Source organism: Rattus rattus, chromosome 12, assembly GCF_011064425.1.
Source record: "Rattus rattus isolate New Zealand chromosome 12, Rrattus_CSIRO_v1, whole genome shotgun sequence".
Taxonomy (NCBI): domain Eukaryota; kingdom Metazoa; phylum Chordata; class Mammalia; order Rodentia; family Muridae; genus Rattus; species Rattus rattus.
The window spans coordinates 70,615,488-70,632,015 of NC_046165.1; the positions used below are offsets into that span (position 1 = coordinate 70,615,488).

General features: G+C 49.0%; 1 protein-coding gene across 4 annotated transcripts in view; it reads left to right on the forward strand.

The window, feature by feature from the left end:
- The window catches only part of Slc7a7 (solute carrier family 7 member 7), a 48,056-nt gene extending 31,714 nt beyond the window's left edge, over positions 1 to 16,342 (forward strand). For all 4 annotated transcript variants that reach the window (XM_032917627.1, XM_032917628.1, XM_032917625.1 and 1 more), the window contains 8 exons: positions 8,052 to 8,177; positions 9,352 to 9,496; positions 12,426 to 12,549; positions 12,779 to 12,882; positions 13,153 to 13,249; positions 14,064 to 14,213; positions 15,506 to 15,689; positions 15,893 to 16,342. In XM_032917627.1, coding sequence (XP_032773518.1) covers positions 8,052 to 8,177; positions 9,352 to 9,496; positions 12,426 to 12,549; positions 12,779 to 12,882; positions 13,153 to 13,249; positions 14,064 to 14,213; positions 15,506 to 15,689; positions 15,893 to 15,993 — 1,031 coding nt within the window. In that variant the 3' untranslated portion in view covers positions 15,994 to 16,342. The remainder of the gene's footprint in view (positions 1 to 8,051; positions 8,178 to 9,351; positions 9,497 to 12,425; positions 12,550 to 12,778; positions 12,883 to 13,152; positions 13,250 to 14,063; positions 14,214 to 15,505; positions 15,690 to 15,892) is intronic.
- Positions 16,343 to 16,528: the final 186 nt, after the last annotated feature.

A 16,528-nucleotide genomic window follows, 5' to 3' on the forward strand; every position in this document is an offset into this window, starting at 1 on the left:
TGAGGGTTTAACCCATGCAGCTCTTAGGGGGTTCAGTCATTGTTCCTTTTCTCTGTTACCTTTGGCTCCATTTCAGAAGTAGGGAAGGAATGTTCTAGAGGAAGCTGGGAGAATTGCTGGGAACAGCGGGTCTGAATCTTGGCCGTACAGTGGGATTATCAAGAGAATTAAAAAGTATTTATTTATTTATTTATTTATTTATTTATTTTATGTGCACAGGTGTTTTTCCTGCATGTGTGTCTGTACAGTGTGTTCATGTCTGGTGCCCAAAGGCCAGAAGAAGGTGCTGGGCCCCTGGAACTGAAACTACAGATGACTGTGAACCACCATGTGGGTGCTGGGAATCAAACCGTGCTCCTCTGGAAGAGCATCCAGTGCTCCTAAATGCTGAGCCATCTCTGTAACTACCCCTGCCCCCTTTTGAGACAGGGTCTCACTATTTAGGCCTGAGTGTCCTGGAACTTGCCACGTAGATCAGGCTAGCCTCAAACTCACAGAGATCGGCATGATGAAAGGCGTTGGCCACCACTCTTATCCAAAGAATTAAAAAAAACCCAAACTCTAAAACATTCCTTACTTACGCCCTGCTTTGGGGTATCTGAGCCACTCAGAGAGTCAGAGAGGGCAGAGGTCTGTGGGAAAGCAAGACTTGAGGTAACCGAACAAATTACTAAGGAGAGCTGGGGGTCCTCTGTTGCAGGAAATGGAAGAGCAGGTCTCCATTTAACAAGTTGGTGACAGCAGGGCTGCCCCAGAGGTTCTGCCTTGGTGGCTGTGGGTGGCACCTGAACGTGTCCAGCAATGGCAGTGTGCCACGGAGATGTAGGAGCTCAGGTTAAGGGAAAGGTTCAGGCATGTTCTGCTCTAAGTTGGTCTGCACGTGATTGTCTCTCGAGGTAATTACCTCAGTCAAATGCAAAGCAGCACTTTACCAGACTGCTCTGGGAAACTCTGTCCTAACTTCCTGAATCAGAACCTCCCCGGGAGCCCCGCTGTGGCAGGCGACTCTCAGGCCGGCTCAGGCCTTGCACCTGGCGCCAGAGGACTTGGACTGAACTGCTAATCGAACATGAAAGATGCAGCTGCTTTCGAAAATTTACATTTTATTTATTACAAAATTTACATATTATTTATTGTGTATATGCATATCTGCACGTGTGTATGCTCCAGGGTGCACCTACGAAGGTCAGGGGGCAACTTGTGGGATTGGTTCTCTGTTTTCACCAGAGTTCACCTGGGGAACAGACTTTGGTTGTCGGGCTTGGCAGTGAGCACCTTGATAACCAAGATAATCCACTGAGTCACCCCGCCCGCCTTCTGGTTGCTGAGAAATCTAGGGGATGTACAAACCATGCGCTTGCTTCCTCAGAGATGCCAGAGCCTCAGGGATTAAAGTGCTGACTGAATTCTAGGAAGGACACTGGGAGGGGTTTGACTCAGTGACCCATGGTCACTGTGTTTGCATCTTCTTCACCTATGACATGTGAGTCAGTGAAATGCTTCCATGACCTGGAACAACACCTGGGGGGAATCCAAAGAGAAGAGTCAGTAAAAAGTTAAAGATGTCTCTCGGGCTTGCTTACGGTGTCTGTGGATGTCAGTCAGCAGCTTCTCTCCATCTTTCTCAGAGTGGTACTTGCTTCAGGTCAGACAGTGAAAGATAGCACTCGGCTGGATTCGCTAGAACTGGGGTGTGAGGCTCACTGGGTAACAGTGCTTGCTGCCCTGGCACAGGATCAGAGCTTGGGTCCCAGCACTCTGGTCGGTGACCCTGCCCCTTCTGCCAAGGTCACATTTATATTCTTTGATTGCAGTGAGAGGAAAAGTTTCAGTACAAGATGCTGAGACCTGCCTAAAGATTTTCGAGTTCTTTTCCTTTACTTTCTAACTAACGTAATAACCAGCGCCACTGAGCACCAGCAGCTCTCTGCCTGCATTGCAGGAAGGCTGGTCCCTGGGCTTAAAAGGAGGTCTTCCTTGTTACTTATGAAATGTGGCCCATTTCTTAGAAGGGACACAAAGATGCTATCCTCTTAATTGTGTCCTTACCTTAGGGAGTAGTATTACATAACACTGTTGTAATTTTTTTTTCTTCTCTTCTGTGTAGCCCTGGCTGTCCTGGACCTGCCTCTGTGCTCTGTAGACCAGGATGGCCTTGAATTTGGAGATCTACCTCTCCCTTTACCACCACTGCCCTACAGGACTCTATTCTCTCTCTCTCTCTGTCTCTGTCTCTCTCTGTCTGTCTCTCTGTCTCTGTCTTTCTCTCTGTCTCTGTGTCTCTGTGTCTGTCTGTCTGTCTGTCTGTCTGTCTGTCTGTCTCTCTCTCTCTCTCTCTCAAAACTCAATACTGTGTAGACCAGCCTGGCCTCAAAACCAGGGGTTCACCAGTCTCTGCCTCCCCAGTGATGGGATTAAAGGCCCACCCACATCTCCACACACAACAAGGTCTGCTACTATCATGTAAACCGTCTCCCAACAGTGCAGGAAAATCTGGGCTGGAGAGATGGCTCTGCAGTAAGAGCCCGCTGCGGCTCTCGGCTCTCTACTGGGTTGGATTCACAACCCCTACAAGGAGTGACGCACATCCACCTGTAACTCAGGCCTCGGGCCTTCTCAGGCCCCTGCACTGGTGCAGTCGGTGTACATGCAAACAAGCAGGCTAGAGCAGATGCAGGGCCAGAGAGAAGTTCTAGACTTGTGGCACGTGACACACATTATCAGATTAGAAAAAGAAACAGTTTGCTTTCCTAATAAAGATTACAAAGCACGTCAAAAGCGGGAAAGGAAAGGCGTTTCTTGAGCATCCCTTACTGGGATTCATTTCATTCTGTTAGATATCGCACCTCTATGAGTGAAGAAAAGGGTATCATGGAAAAACGCAGCCACGTATTAATGCAGAAGTAGAGTGAACGATGAGAGGAGCGTATGTTATTCAAGCACAGTGTACGTCGTCACTGCTCTCATCTCGTGAGATTATTGACGCTTATCTAAGGCATCATTAACATTTAACTTGTGAAGGCTTCAGGATTAATCTCTACAGGATAAGGACTCACAGTTTGTTGGTGAGACTTTAGACTGTTTGAGGTAAACCTGGGCACTGACCAGAGCAGGCTAAAGGTATTGTTATTTTTGGATTAAAAATTATATATATATATATATATATATATATATATATATGCATGTATGTATCATGTGCACAGGTGATTCTGCAGGGATCAGAGAATTGTGTATGGTCCCCTAGAATTGGAGTTACGGCTAGTTAGTTGTGGGTGATGGGAGGCAGACATGGGTCCTCTGTAAGAGCAGCAACTGATCAGTCCCCCAACCGCCAATCTTTTCTTTTTAGAACAACCTGAGCTGGGCGTTTCCATTTTGTTCTAGAGTAGATTCTGGGCCCTCGCGTCAGCATCCTCCTCAGGGACTCGTGTCTGCTGGGTTTGACCTGTCCTGGAGTACCTCTTCCGGTTACAGGAGTGTCATTTTCCCAGCAGCTGCTTTTTTTTCCCTCTGGAGTTAAAAAAGCGGGGATAGAGTAGCAGCTGGGTCAAGGTTAAAGGTCATTTTAGGCAATCCTCCCATGGACTTGGCTCAGTGTTGGGTGGAGACGCAATTACCCCAGGGGTAGAAGGGCAGGTGTCTTTGTCTGCAGGCTATTTACATCCATCCCTATTCTATCCTACACTCCTTTCTCTCACCCTGCAGCACGAGGTTAGGCTTCGATTCAGAAGCTGTACATTTGGCTGAGTTCTGGGGACTCTGGTCAGCTGTATCTGGTAGGGGTGGGGACAAAGAGCCTAGTCAGCATTGAGGCTTGCCTCACTCATTTCCTGTTCCCAGGGCCGGGCTCTCTGGAAGAAGCTGGGAGCTGTGCTAGGTGAGAGCTGGCTCTCTTCAGCCAGGTCTCTGTGTTCCCATCTCTTGGTACGGGACTTTGCATTCAAATTGAGCCTCCCTCCCCCATGTTCAGTACAGAGAGTAAACCAGGACATGATGGTGGGTCTGTGGCTGAAAATAAGTAGAGTAGCAGGGAACATAGGAGGGAACAGAAGTGACCCCAGCAGTGGGGATCAGAATATCAACAACCTCTACATCAGCCATTCTCAACCTGGGAGTTGTGACCTCACCATCCATCCATCCGTGTGTGTGTGTGTGTGTGTGTGTGTGTGTGTGTGTGTGTGTGTAATGACCTTTTCACAGGGGTCACACATCAGATGTCCTGCATAACATATATTTACAGTCTGACTCATAACTAGCAGAATTAAAGTCGTGAAGTAGCAACAAAATAATTTTACAGCTGGGAAGGGTCGCCATAACATGAAGCCCTCATTCAAGGGCCGCAGCATTAGGAAGGTTGAGAACCGCTGCTCTGCATTCTCATGGCCAGGGTTGCTCTAGGGAAAGGCATGAGTCAGCTTTCTCTTGTCTGTGCTCATGACTGGGAACAGAACCGAGACAAGAGCCCTGTGACATAGAGCCACAAACTCCGAGAAGCAGAAGTCCTCCTCTGTGTCTATTCCAGTCCCATGTTGTGACCTGTGGTTACCCTGCTAGGCTCGACCACCCTGCTCCATAGTAGGTCACTCAAAGAGACAGAGGAGGAGTAGAGGCAGAGGGAGATGAACTCAGTATGGCTGCGCTGGGAAGGGAAGCAAACAAGTAAAGAGGTTCAGGAGATCTTACTATGAGGTTTAGGTTTAAATAGAAGGTCAGAGATATGCACAGCTAAGCAGCCCCGGTAAGAGTGGTCTCACCCACCCTGCTGCTGTTGCCTTAGTTCTAGTGTCTCTTGCAAAGTGGTCTGAGAAGACGCCAAGCTGTGTGACGTCTCTCTGACTCATACCGTTCTCCCCCAGCAGGCACCAGGCTTCAGCCTTTTCCTTCTCCTGGCATGAGACTCCTAGGGAAATTCCAACTTTGTAGGGACCACTGTTCAATGGTCTGCTAGCCAAAAGTGGGGAGGGGCATAAGTTCCACCTTAGGATGTCTTCATTCCTGCCAGGGGCTCTTATTCTAGGGGATCCCACTCTCCTGAGCATAGCGCGGCAACAGTACATCTGTGCTTGGTGTTTCTAATGAAACCTGTTGGCGCTGCGTTTAGAAGTCCAAGCAGAGCCTAAAGGTGAAGAGTCGCCATTGCAGGATGAGGGGAAGACAGGTTTCTCGGCATTTGAATAGCTCAGGATGGAGGTCCAGTGGATAGTAGGGGATGGATGACTGGCTGGGGAAGAGCACTGTCTGGCAGACTTGTGGAGGGCAAGATAAAGGCTCTTTATTTTGTGGAATTACTGAGGAGACAGTACACTAGTGACGTTAATGATTAGCTTAGCACTGGGGTGGCCTGGAGCGATGGGTGCATGTTTGCTCAGTCTTCTGATAAAGTTTGGTTGTTTACTGTTATGTCTGTTGGGCGCAAAGACATATACTTGAGTAGAGCCAGAAATCTCCTCAGAAAAAAATAGAAAAAAAAAAAAAAAAAAAAAAAAAACCACGTGGGTGATGTGTGGAAAGGAAGCTGGGGGCTTGGCTCACTGGGCAAAGTGCCTGCTGCTCAGGAGAGGAGACCTGAGTTCAGATCCTCAGTGCCTGCTTAAAAAGCGTCCTGGCTGAGTACTTGGGGGAAATCGATGCGCTCCAGGTGCAGGGAGATTATCTCAAAAAGGTAGGGCAGACAAGCTGACAAGATGGCTTAGCCAGTAAAGGTTCCTGCCACCACGCCGGAGTTTGACCCCTGAGCCCCACATTGCTGAAGGAGAGAACGGATACCTACAAGTTATCTTCTGACCTCCATGTGTGTGCCGTGGCGTGCACGCTTACGTGGGAATAACTAAAAGATAAGGGGGAGAAGTGATGGAGGACGACACCTGACACTGGCTTCCACGTGTGCCTGTAGGGGCGAGCACACATTCCTCATGTGTGTGTCTCACACGCACAGACACAGACAGGTTAGAAGGGATACTGGAAAAGAAGATGGTTCTCTCTCCCTGCTTCTTAGCGGAGTAGCCTCTGGGCCACAGTGACGAAGAGGCCGGGACCTAATGATTGTAGGAGGTCTGTGGACCCTGAGGGTGTGGTCAGGACTCAGCCTTACTTAGTAAGGTTGCTCTCTCTCCTGAGAGGAGGTCTCTATAGCCCAGGCTGGCTTGAGATTCACTATCTAATCCAAGGTGGCCCTAAATTAAAATGTGTAAATGTAGAAACTGATGATGTCAACTGGCCTATAGTATGGTTAAGGGGAAGGTTTTTATTGTAGACGAGAGAGAGAGAGAGAGAGAGAGAGAGAGAGAGAGAGAGAGAGAGCGAGAGAGCGAGCCAGAGGCATCTGGCAGAGTCCAGAGCGGAGAGAGAAAGCAGTAGACTGAACTTGGCCAGCAGACTGGACTCAGGCAGGGCTATCTGAAGAGAGGAGAGGGTAGCAGGGATAGAGAACAGAGAGAACAAAAAGCAAGAGCAGAGCAGGATGGGGCTGGGGGAGGGGTGGAGGGGGAGCAGAGTGAGAATAGCAGGGTTAGAAGGAGAGTGATACCTGGGGGAGAGAAGCCTGTGAATCGGAGGGAATTTAGGGTAGGATAAGGACAAGAAGAGCTAGATGCTAGCATGGACTTTGACAGGTGCCTATGATACTGAGGGAGCCTAGAGGCCAGCATGCACATATGCTGACAGGTACCACAGGTATCCTCTGCTAGCGATGAGGGAAAAGACTCCTTTCGGTAGAGGGGAGCTGGCTTTGCAGGGTCCTCAGGAATGCTGGTTTTTATCTAATCTCTGCTGGCTTTTATTTAACCTCCAGAAATCCTCCTCTAGTCTAGGTTGAGCCCATTTCTGGATATCTGGATCGTGTTTTGAGGTTTGGGAGACTCCTTTGAATCTAACACTTGGCCATCCCGCCCCAGTCTTCTGAGTGAGAGCCTGAGCCACTGCCCTTGAGCTTGGAGTGGCTTCTTTTGTTTTGTTTTGCTTTTTGCTTTTTAAAAAAATTGTGTTGACGCCCCAAGTCCAACAAGACCTACATTGGACTTGCCTCACTGGCAAGGCCGGCTTTGCTCTGAGAGCCACGGTAGGGAGACTTGACAGCCAGGTACTCTGTGGGGCGTTCCAGCCGCTGGGCTAGAAGAAGCCGAGCATTGACCCTCTGTGGCATGGGGGCGGGCGCAGGCTGGGGGGTTATACAGATGCCTGCCTGCTGAAGAGCCTGCATTCATTTGAACACACCCTCAGCTACTCCTCAGACTTTGACGAAAGATACGGACTCTTTTTCGAGGAATGTCTATGTCCATAGCCACAGCACTTGGCGAGTGACCGTCACGCCCTGCTGCGAACGCTTACTCTGAGGTTGGTCTGTGAACTGCCCCTGAGTTCATGCAGCAGAGGGATCGTCTCTAGCCCAGGGTGGAAGGACTTGAGGAATGTTTGTGGATCTTACTGTTCCATTATGGGCAGGACAAGCACCCTGCCCTCTTTCTACGGAAACCTGTTTTAGTTGTAAGAGGTTTACAAAGCACAAAACAAATAGTGGGCAGGGGGCAGGAAGTTCGGTCTCTATTCTAATCCTTGGACACACGGACTGACCTTGCTGGCTTAGACACTGGATAAATTACAGCAGACTTGTCAAGGTTATTAACGACAGCACAGAGTTGGGACCTTGTGTGTGTGTGTGTGTGTGTGTGTGTGTGTGTGTGTGTGTGTGTGTGTGCGTGTGTGATAGGAAGGAAAGAATGCTTTTAAAAAGTGAAGGACCAGAATACACCACTAATCTGTACAAGTCCCAGGTGCCTCCCACTTCTGTGACCAGGGATTCTGCCACCTTGTTCTGTGACTCTAGTTTTAAGGTACTAGGGCTTGGGAATGTGGCCGTGTAAACACAGCTGTTCATCAAGTGCCTGGCAGTGATGAAACCGAGGACAATCGGGGGCAAACTGGCACGGCCCAGACACATAGCTGACTCCACCTGATGGGCTCGTCTGGATGAGTGGTGCTGGGAAGGTCACTCGGGAGTCTAGGGCCCTCGAGGTGCAGAGGGTAGGTTACGGTCAGTGTTGTTTTTCTTTCAGGTCTCTTAACCTTCATTAACTGTGCCTATGTCAAGTGGGGAACCCTGGTCCAAGATATTTTCACCTACGCTAAAGTGTTGGCGCTGATTGCGGTCATCATTGCGGGAATTGTTAGACTTGGCCAGGGTAAGAAAACAAATAGCAACTGACTTTCACTAAACTTTCCCCTTTTCCTTTTTCTTTGGAGTGTCGGGGGATCAAATCCAGAGTTCTGGGCCATGCTAGGCAAGCAGGAAATCTATGCCTTCGCCAGGAGTCTCTAACTGACCTGATTGAAATCTCTAGATACCATATTTGGTAGGCACTAGTATCCCTTTTATGTAAGTGAGGAAACAGGCCATGGAATTACCTTTCTTAGGCCAGGCAGAGTGGTGCATACCTATAATCCCAGTGCTTGTGAGGTGGCCCTAAGAGGCTCAGGAGTTAGAGATCATCTCAGCTACACAGAGACCGCGAGGCCAGCCGGGGATGCAGAAGCTGCGTGTGGTGGCTTATGCTGTGATCCCAGCACTCGGAAGTGGAGTTGTGAGCATCTTTGAGTTTGAGGCCATCTTGGTCTACATATCGAGCTCCAGACCAGCCAGGACTATACAGTGAGGCGCTATTTTAAAGCAAAAGCAACAATGCCCCCCGTGGATCACCACGTAGCTCAATTTCAGCGGTTAAGTAGAAAGCTGAAACTTGTGCCCCAAGGGCGGGTGGGCGGACAGACACTCAGAGCCCGTCCTTCACCTTCCACAGGAAACTGACCTTGGCAGGGGGGCTGATGGCTGTGCCCTGGGATTGGCTTTCAGTTTGCTGGGCCCAGTGCTATTTATTGCTCTGCTGCTTCTGCCCTGGGAACTGAGCAGTCAGAAATGCACTCCTTGACATCTCTCCTATCTGGTTTCCAGGTCTGAAGCCTTCCCAACATCTCCTCTGTTGACCTGGGCACGCTGACCCTCATCTCTTCTCTTCTCTTCCTGAGTTATCCCTGACTAGTGTTAGACAGTAGGTAGGGCAGCCTGGAGTGTAGAGCAGAACATCACCTCAGTTTCTAGTCCTGTTGGGCTCTGTGCTAGTTTCATATATTTTTGGTTGTGAACCCAGCCTTTAATGGCCGAGCCATCTCCACTCCTCTGTGCTAGTTTCTTATCCTGTCACAACCACATGCATGGTTCCCTACACCTTGGCCCTCTGTAGATGCCTTTCTTCTGTCCCCAGCCCCCCGTGGCACCCTCACAGCCTTTTCTCCTTTACAGGATCAGCTGAAGTAGGAGTGGGCCGCTAACTCTTTTTTTCTGTTGTCCTCACCTTCCAGGAGCCACAACTAACTTTGAGGACTCCTTTGAGGGCTCATCGTTTGCAATGGGTGACATTGCCCTGGCACTATACTCAGCTTTGTTCTCCTACTCGGGCTGGGACACCCTTAACTATGTCACTGAAGAGATCAGGAATCCCGAGAGGTAGGCGTTTCCCCACCGCTGCCCGTCCACACCAGGGCTAGCCACCATTTCCTGAGCTTCGCCGTGCCTGGCGTCACGCCTCATCAACTCTGGGATTCATTTCACCAGCCAGAGTTTTAGCAGATTTAAGACCTAGAGCTATAACTCGTCCGTGGTTGCAGTAACTATGTTAAGATGTGCACTTTCTTGCATGCGCGTTATAAATCCTTCTAGAGAAGTTTGCACGTGCACTCATTTCTACCTGAAATAAAGCACGTTACACTTTGTGCTTAAATATGCCTTCAGACACCCGAGGTCCTTGCCAGCCACTTAGGAGGTGAAGCAAGTTCCGGCTTTGTGAACTAATCTGAGATAACCTCATAAAGCCTTTTCTGTCTTCAGGCCTTCACTCACCCTGATCCCCACACAGATAATTTTGGGTCACAGAACTAACTTCTATGGAACGCTTCTTCCATTTCCCTTCCGGGCCCTTTTCTCTTTGTCCTGATTCATGACCATAGCGTGGAACCGTTCCAGCCATTCACCGGATCGCCTCACCTGTGTTGCTCTGAACTGCCTTGTAGCAGACAAAGAGCTTTGTAGCCGTGAACTTGCTGTTCCATTTTCTTCCTTCATTTTGTTTTGAGACAAGCTCTGGTCGTGTAGCCCTGGCTGGTCTGGAACTTACTATGTAGACCATACTGGCCTCAAAATCTCAGAGATCCAGTTCTCTTTGCCTCCCAAGTGCTGGGATTTAAAGGCATGCACCATCAAACTTGGCCATTCCTTGTTTTTCTTTATTAAAACGCTTCACCCCCCCCCCTTCTGTGATAGTATCTCACTATGTATGCAGTCCATTTTGGCTTTGAATCTGTAACCTTCCTGACGGTGCCCAGATTGCCTGGTGCGTGTGTGTGTGTGTGTGTGTGCCTAAGTGCATGGCTGTGCATTAGACAGCTGTGAGCCACTAATGTGCATGCTAGGAACAGAACCTGGGTCTTGTGTTTGTAACAGCTGAACCTTTTCTCCAGCTCCCATCTTTTTTTGTTTTGGAGACCGATTCCTTCACTGGCTTGGAGCTTGCTAATTAGGCTGGGCTGGCTGGCGGTGGAACCCTAGGGACCTTCTGTTTCTGCCTCTCTAATTCTGGGATTACAAGTGCACACTCTCCCCACAATGCACCAACCATTTACACGTGGGCTCTGAGGTCAGACCCAGGCCCTCCTTGCCTCTTCATGGACCGAGCCATTTCCCTAGCCCTTGCCTGCTTCTGTAATAAAACGTTAAGGGGGCGGAATTATAGGATCTCCATGGCCTTTTCTGGCTCGTCAATATCATGATCCTAGAAACTAAGATTTGCCAGGAAATAGTTACCCTAAATTATGACAGTTGTCACCCCAGTTAGCTTTTGACTTTGAAAACCGAGAAGCTTTTCTGGTCTATAGCTGCTGGCACTGTGACAGAGGAGCAGGGGTACGAGAAGTGAATGGAGACTGGGTAGTGGTGCTTCCACCTACTGGCGGGAAGTGGAATGACAGCGGATAATTTGCAACCCTGCCTCATGGTAAATAAAGGCTTGCCCCTGCTAAGGCAGGGGCATCACAAGTTCAAAGCCAAGTACAGAGTGAATTCAAGGCCTCTCAGAGCAACTTACTGAGACCCTGTCAACATTATCAGAGGAGTTTGGGCAGGGCTTATGGTAGAGCATTTGTTAGCATGCTCAAGGCTTTAGAGTGATGGTTCTCAACCTTCTGACGTTACATCCCTTTAATACAGTTCCTTGTCCCCTAACCACAGTTATTTTCATTGTTACCTCATAACTGTAATTCTGCTATAGCTATGAATTGTAATATAAATATCTGGTATATAGGCTATCTAATATGCAACCCAAAGGGGTCAAGACCCACACAGGTTGAAGCACTGCAAATGTGTCCTTGATCCTAGATCTAATTGCTACTACCGGAAAAACAGACAGACCCCATATTTGTTCCTCTCTTCCTTTGGCGTATAGACAGGGATCTTTTTGCGCTTGAGAGACCTAAGGGGTCTTTGTGCCTTTTTCACGGCTGCCAGTTAAGAAGGCACCTGGAATCCTTTGAAATGACTTCCTTGTTTGGATGTACGCACTGTTCCTTCTACTGAAGAAGTGAGATTCCACAATCTGCCTCTCTAGTTTCTTCTGTTTCTTACCTTGAAAACACAGTTTGCAGGGCTCGAGACAGAATCCTTCCCTGACCACTGGCCGTGGAGAGGAATCGAACCCCCTTCCTGTTATGCTGGAACACAATGTAGCTCTTGGTCAATCCCCCCTTCGCTGTTGTCTTCCTGTGGTCCTGGAGATTGGGCGGAGGACCCTCAGGCATCCTAGACAAACACTTTACACGAAGCTCTGTCCTCAGCCCATTATTTACTTATTTTTTATTTTAAGAATAGTTTTATAATTTTTGTGTGGGTGGGTTTCTTTTTTTTCCCTGCATTTGTGTATTGCCCAGTGTCTCCGAGGCCAGAAGAGGGTTTCAAATCTTCTGGAACTGGAGTTACAGACCACCATGAGCTACCCCATGAGTGCTAGGAACTGAACCCAGGTCTTCTGCAAGAGCAACAGATGCTCTTAACACTGAGCTGTCTCTAGCCTGTTCTTCCTTGAGATGGTTTCCCTGAAGTGTCCCCACAGGTCTTGAACTTGGAATCCCCGTACCGTAGCCTTCAGAGTAGCGGGGACCACATGCAATGCCACCTTCTCTGCGTAACTTCTGTAATGGGGGTATTTCTCCCCCTAAGCTTTTTAGTTTTTTTAAGGGTTTAGAGCTTACGCCAATACAAGGCGACCTCGGAGGCAAAGGACCTGGGAACTACGGCTGTCTGCATCCCTAGAGAAGATGGCATGGCAGACCTAAGGACTACGAGGTGCGAGCGACTGACAGATCCTCTTCTTTCTGTTTGGCTGCAGGAACTTGCCCCTCTCCATTGGCATTTCCATGCCCATCGTCACCATCATCTACCTCTTGACCAATGTGGCCTATTACAGCGTGCTAGACATAAAGGACATCTTGGCCAGTGATGCGGTTGCTGTGGTAAAGGATTCTTGCTAGCAGGTTGAGGGTGTGTTGTGGGCTCCTGGATATATCCCAGTTGGTTCAGCCGTGGGAAGGGACAAGACAGCCTGCTAAGAGCACAAGGCCTTCAAGAAGGTCCTGTTAACCTCCACCGTGGAAGGGACTGGGCTCCTGAGGACTTTGGGCATACGTCTGTGAGTGCTTTTATCCCTTTTAGGATCTGCTAATGACTTCTGCTTTTTCCTAGACCTTTGCAGATCAGATTTTTGGAATATTCAACTGGACAATTCCATTAGCAGTTGCATTATCCTGCTTCGGTGGCCTCAATGCTTCCATTGTGGCTGCTTCTAGGTATGACAGTCACTTCTTGCTGACAGGGTGGCTATCAGGCATAGCTTTGGCAGAGACAGTTGAACTTCTCGGACCAGGATTCCAGCTGCCAGTATTCCCTGTCCCTTCCTTGTTCCCATTAGCCTCCCCCAGTTCTAAGCTCCACAGTGAACTCCCTTCTGTTATTCAGACCTTTTGAAGGGATAGCAGAGAGGGAGAAGGATGTGGCAGGTGACCCAAGCTACCCTAAGTGCCCCACGGTTTTGTCAACCTCTTATTTTATCTCAACAGGCTTTTATTTGTGGGCTCGAGAGAAGGCCACCTCCCGGATGCTATCTGTATGATTCATGTTGAACGGTTCACACCAGTTCCTTCTCTACTCTTCAATGTGAGTGGTCTCAGGGATGAGGCTTAAAGCCAGATTTTGTGTGTGTGTGTGTGTGTGTGTGTGTGTGTGTGTGTGTATGTGTGTCTAGTCTAGGTTCCTGAAAGCCATAAAGAAGGTTCTGGCCTGTAAACTACTGATGCACTGTGCTATCCTCGGATGGAGCTTCTAATACTCAAACATCTGTGAGAAGTGCCAACTGCATGTGGTCTGAGAGGAGTCAGACACAGGCTACATTGTAATGAGTAGCAGCCATGATGGTGCGTGATGCATTCTTTAAGAGAAAACATTTGTTGAAGGAGGGCATTTTTAAGGTGGAGTGTGAAGTTAGAGCTGTAGAGATGGGCTTTGGGTAAGTCAGACAGCGTCACAGAGTCCTGCGACAAAGCTTGGTGGAGCTGTGCCATAGGAGAAGTAGAAGTGTTAGCTGGAGAGACTGCAGGGTTCTGCCTAAGACACTTAAAGTCTTAGAGTTAACTTGGCAAGGGTTTGATGAACGCACTAAAAATCTAGTTGAGAGGCAAGTGTCTTCTTCGTGTTTTGAGACAGGGTTTCTCTGTGTAGCCCTGGCTGTCCCGGAGCTTGCTCTGTCAGAATCAGGCTAGCCTCGAACTCACAGAGATCTACCTGCCTCTGCCTCCAGAGTGCTGGGGTTAAAGGCATGCGCCACCAACACCCAGCTGAAAGAGAGGGGTTACAGTACCAAGAGTGCTGCAGGGTGGGAGCAGCAGGCCGATTTGCAGCCTGAAGCTGTGGCCTGGGAGGGATGGAGCGGGAGGACAGCCTGAGAGGAACTGACTTTGGATTGCACCGACAGGGTATCTTGGCACTGGTCTACTTGTGTGTGGAGGACATCTTCCAGCTCATTAACTACTACAGCTTCAGCTACTGGTTCTTCGTGGGACTTTCTATTGTGGGTCAGCTTTACCTACGCTGGAAGGAACCTGACCGGCCCCGCCCTCTCAAGGTAATCCAGTCTCCTTCGACCTTGCCTCCATTTAGTAAAGCTAGTGCTGCCATGGCAGGGATTGCACAGGAAGTTATCCTTTCCCTAGGTTGGGCATAGTAGAACTTATCTGCGATTAAAACACTAGGGGTTGGGGCTGATGGCTCAGCAGTTAAGAGCACTGACTGCTCTTCAGAGGTCCCGAATTCCTAGCAACCACATGGAGGTTCACAACCATCTGTAATGGGATTGATGACCTCTTCCGGTGTGTCTGAAGGGAGTGACAGTGTACTCACACATACATAAAAATAAATAAAAAACACCCCAAAACCCAAAACCAAACACCAAGAGAACTGGCTCAGCAGTTAAGAGCACTGCTTGCTCTTCCATGGGACCTGGGTTCAGTTCCCAGAATTTATAGGGCAGCTCACACCGGCTATGAATCCAGTTCCAGGGTTCTGACACCCTCACACATGCAGTCAAACACTAATGAACATAAAAAACGACCCCAGATATATATATCCATCCCAAGGGTTGGGCTGGAGAAATGCCTCAGTGGTTAAGAGTACTTGATTTTACAGAGAACCTGGCTTTGATTCTCAGCATCCACATGGTGGCTCACAACCGTCTAACTCCAGTTCCAAGGAATCCAATACCCTCTGGCTTCTCTTGCAGCAAAATATGCATTAAAAAAACACACCCCAAAATGCCACTCTGAAACAACACACGAGGGCCAGGAAGCCGTGCATGGTAGCACATGCCCGTCACCCCAACCCTTGGCAGGGAAGGCATGACGACCAGGCTGGGCTATGAGACCCTGTTTTTTTTGTATGTTTTTTTCTTTTAGTAAAAAAAAAGAAAAATCAACAACTTGCCCCAAACAAACCCCAACAAGGACTGAGGCTACAGCTCAGTGGTGGAATTCTTGTCTGGCATACACAAGGCCCTTGGACTGGATCTTCAGAACTGTCCCATCCCAATACCATAAAATAAGCAGCCCCCCATCCCCCTTCCCCCACCAAAACCAGTCAACAGACTAGGGCTTGGTGGCAGCTGCATGCAGACAATGGGAAGGCGTAAGTGCTATTCCGATGAGGTCTGTCTCTAAGCCCTTCAGTGCTTTTATCTTAGAGATAAAGATTGTTTTGGTTGTCAGCACTTCCCAGTTAGCTGGGTGTAGGGACCGATCAGTTGATGCCCACAATCCCAGCACTCAGGCTGAGTGAGGCTAGCTCGGGCTACAAAGTGAGACAACCTTGAAACAAGCAGCAAACAAACCCACGCCGAGCTAACCGTTTCCTCTGTGCCCTCAGCTCAGCCTGTTCTTCCCCATCGTCTTCTGCCTCTGTACCATCTTCCTGGTGGCTGTCCCACTTTACAGCGATACCATCAATTCCCTCATCGGCATCGGCATCGCGCTCTCGGGCCTGCCCTTCTATTTCCTCATCATCAGAGTGCCCGAGCACAAACGACCTCTGTGCCTTCGCAGGATCGTAGGTAAGCTTGGCAGCTCCAAGTGGGTCAGCCACCTGAACAGACTGGCTTTTGTCCTTTTCTGCAGACCTCACCACAGCTGGTTCCTGTTATTAACCATATGGCTTAACTGAACCAACCACTCCTTTCTGGCGAAGTCCCCTGTGGAGCCCTGAACTCAGCCCCTGGAACCTGTACCCAGCTTTAATTCGGGTTTCTCTTTGTAGCGTCTACCACACGGTACCTCCAGATCATCTGTATGTCAGTTGCTGCAGAAATGGACTTGGAAGATGGAGAGTTGCCCAAACAAGGTCCCAAGTCTAAATAGAGCGTGGAATTCTGAGATGTGGGCAAACTCGGTGTTTCTCATCTCCCATTGGCCAGAACTTCTGGAGGCCCCACCCAGAGCCCAGGCTTGGCAGCTTCAACTCGGAACTTGCTTTTGAGGGATGAAGAGTAATTTATTTGTTTTGCTACGTGTTGTTTCGGACTTCATAAGTGGATAATGCAGACTGTGGCGGAAGCAGGCCATTTCTGAGGCTTGGTTCTGGCAGCACCCGGGGTGCCTACCCACTCCTCTCTTCCTTTACCAGGGCCAACAATGCTCCAAATTTGTCTCCTTTAGAGGGACACAAAACTGTCACAGATGCAAAACAATAAAAAGATTATGTTCCTAAGGTCTGAGTGGCTCTATTCTGCTTAGTGGCCCTGGGATATTTGCGCAGTTCAAACAGACATGGAAACTAAATGAATCAACTTTTCCCTCCGAAGTCAGCTGCCAAAGGCAATAAAACCAATTTCTACAACGAAATTGTTGGACTAAAATGTCATGAATGTAAAAGGCTAGTGCACAAACACTTCAG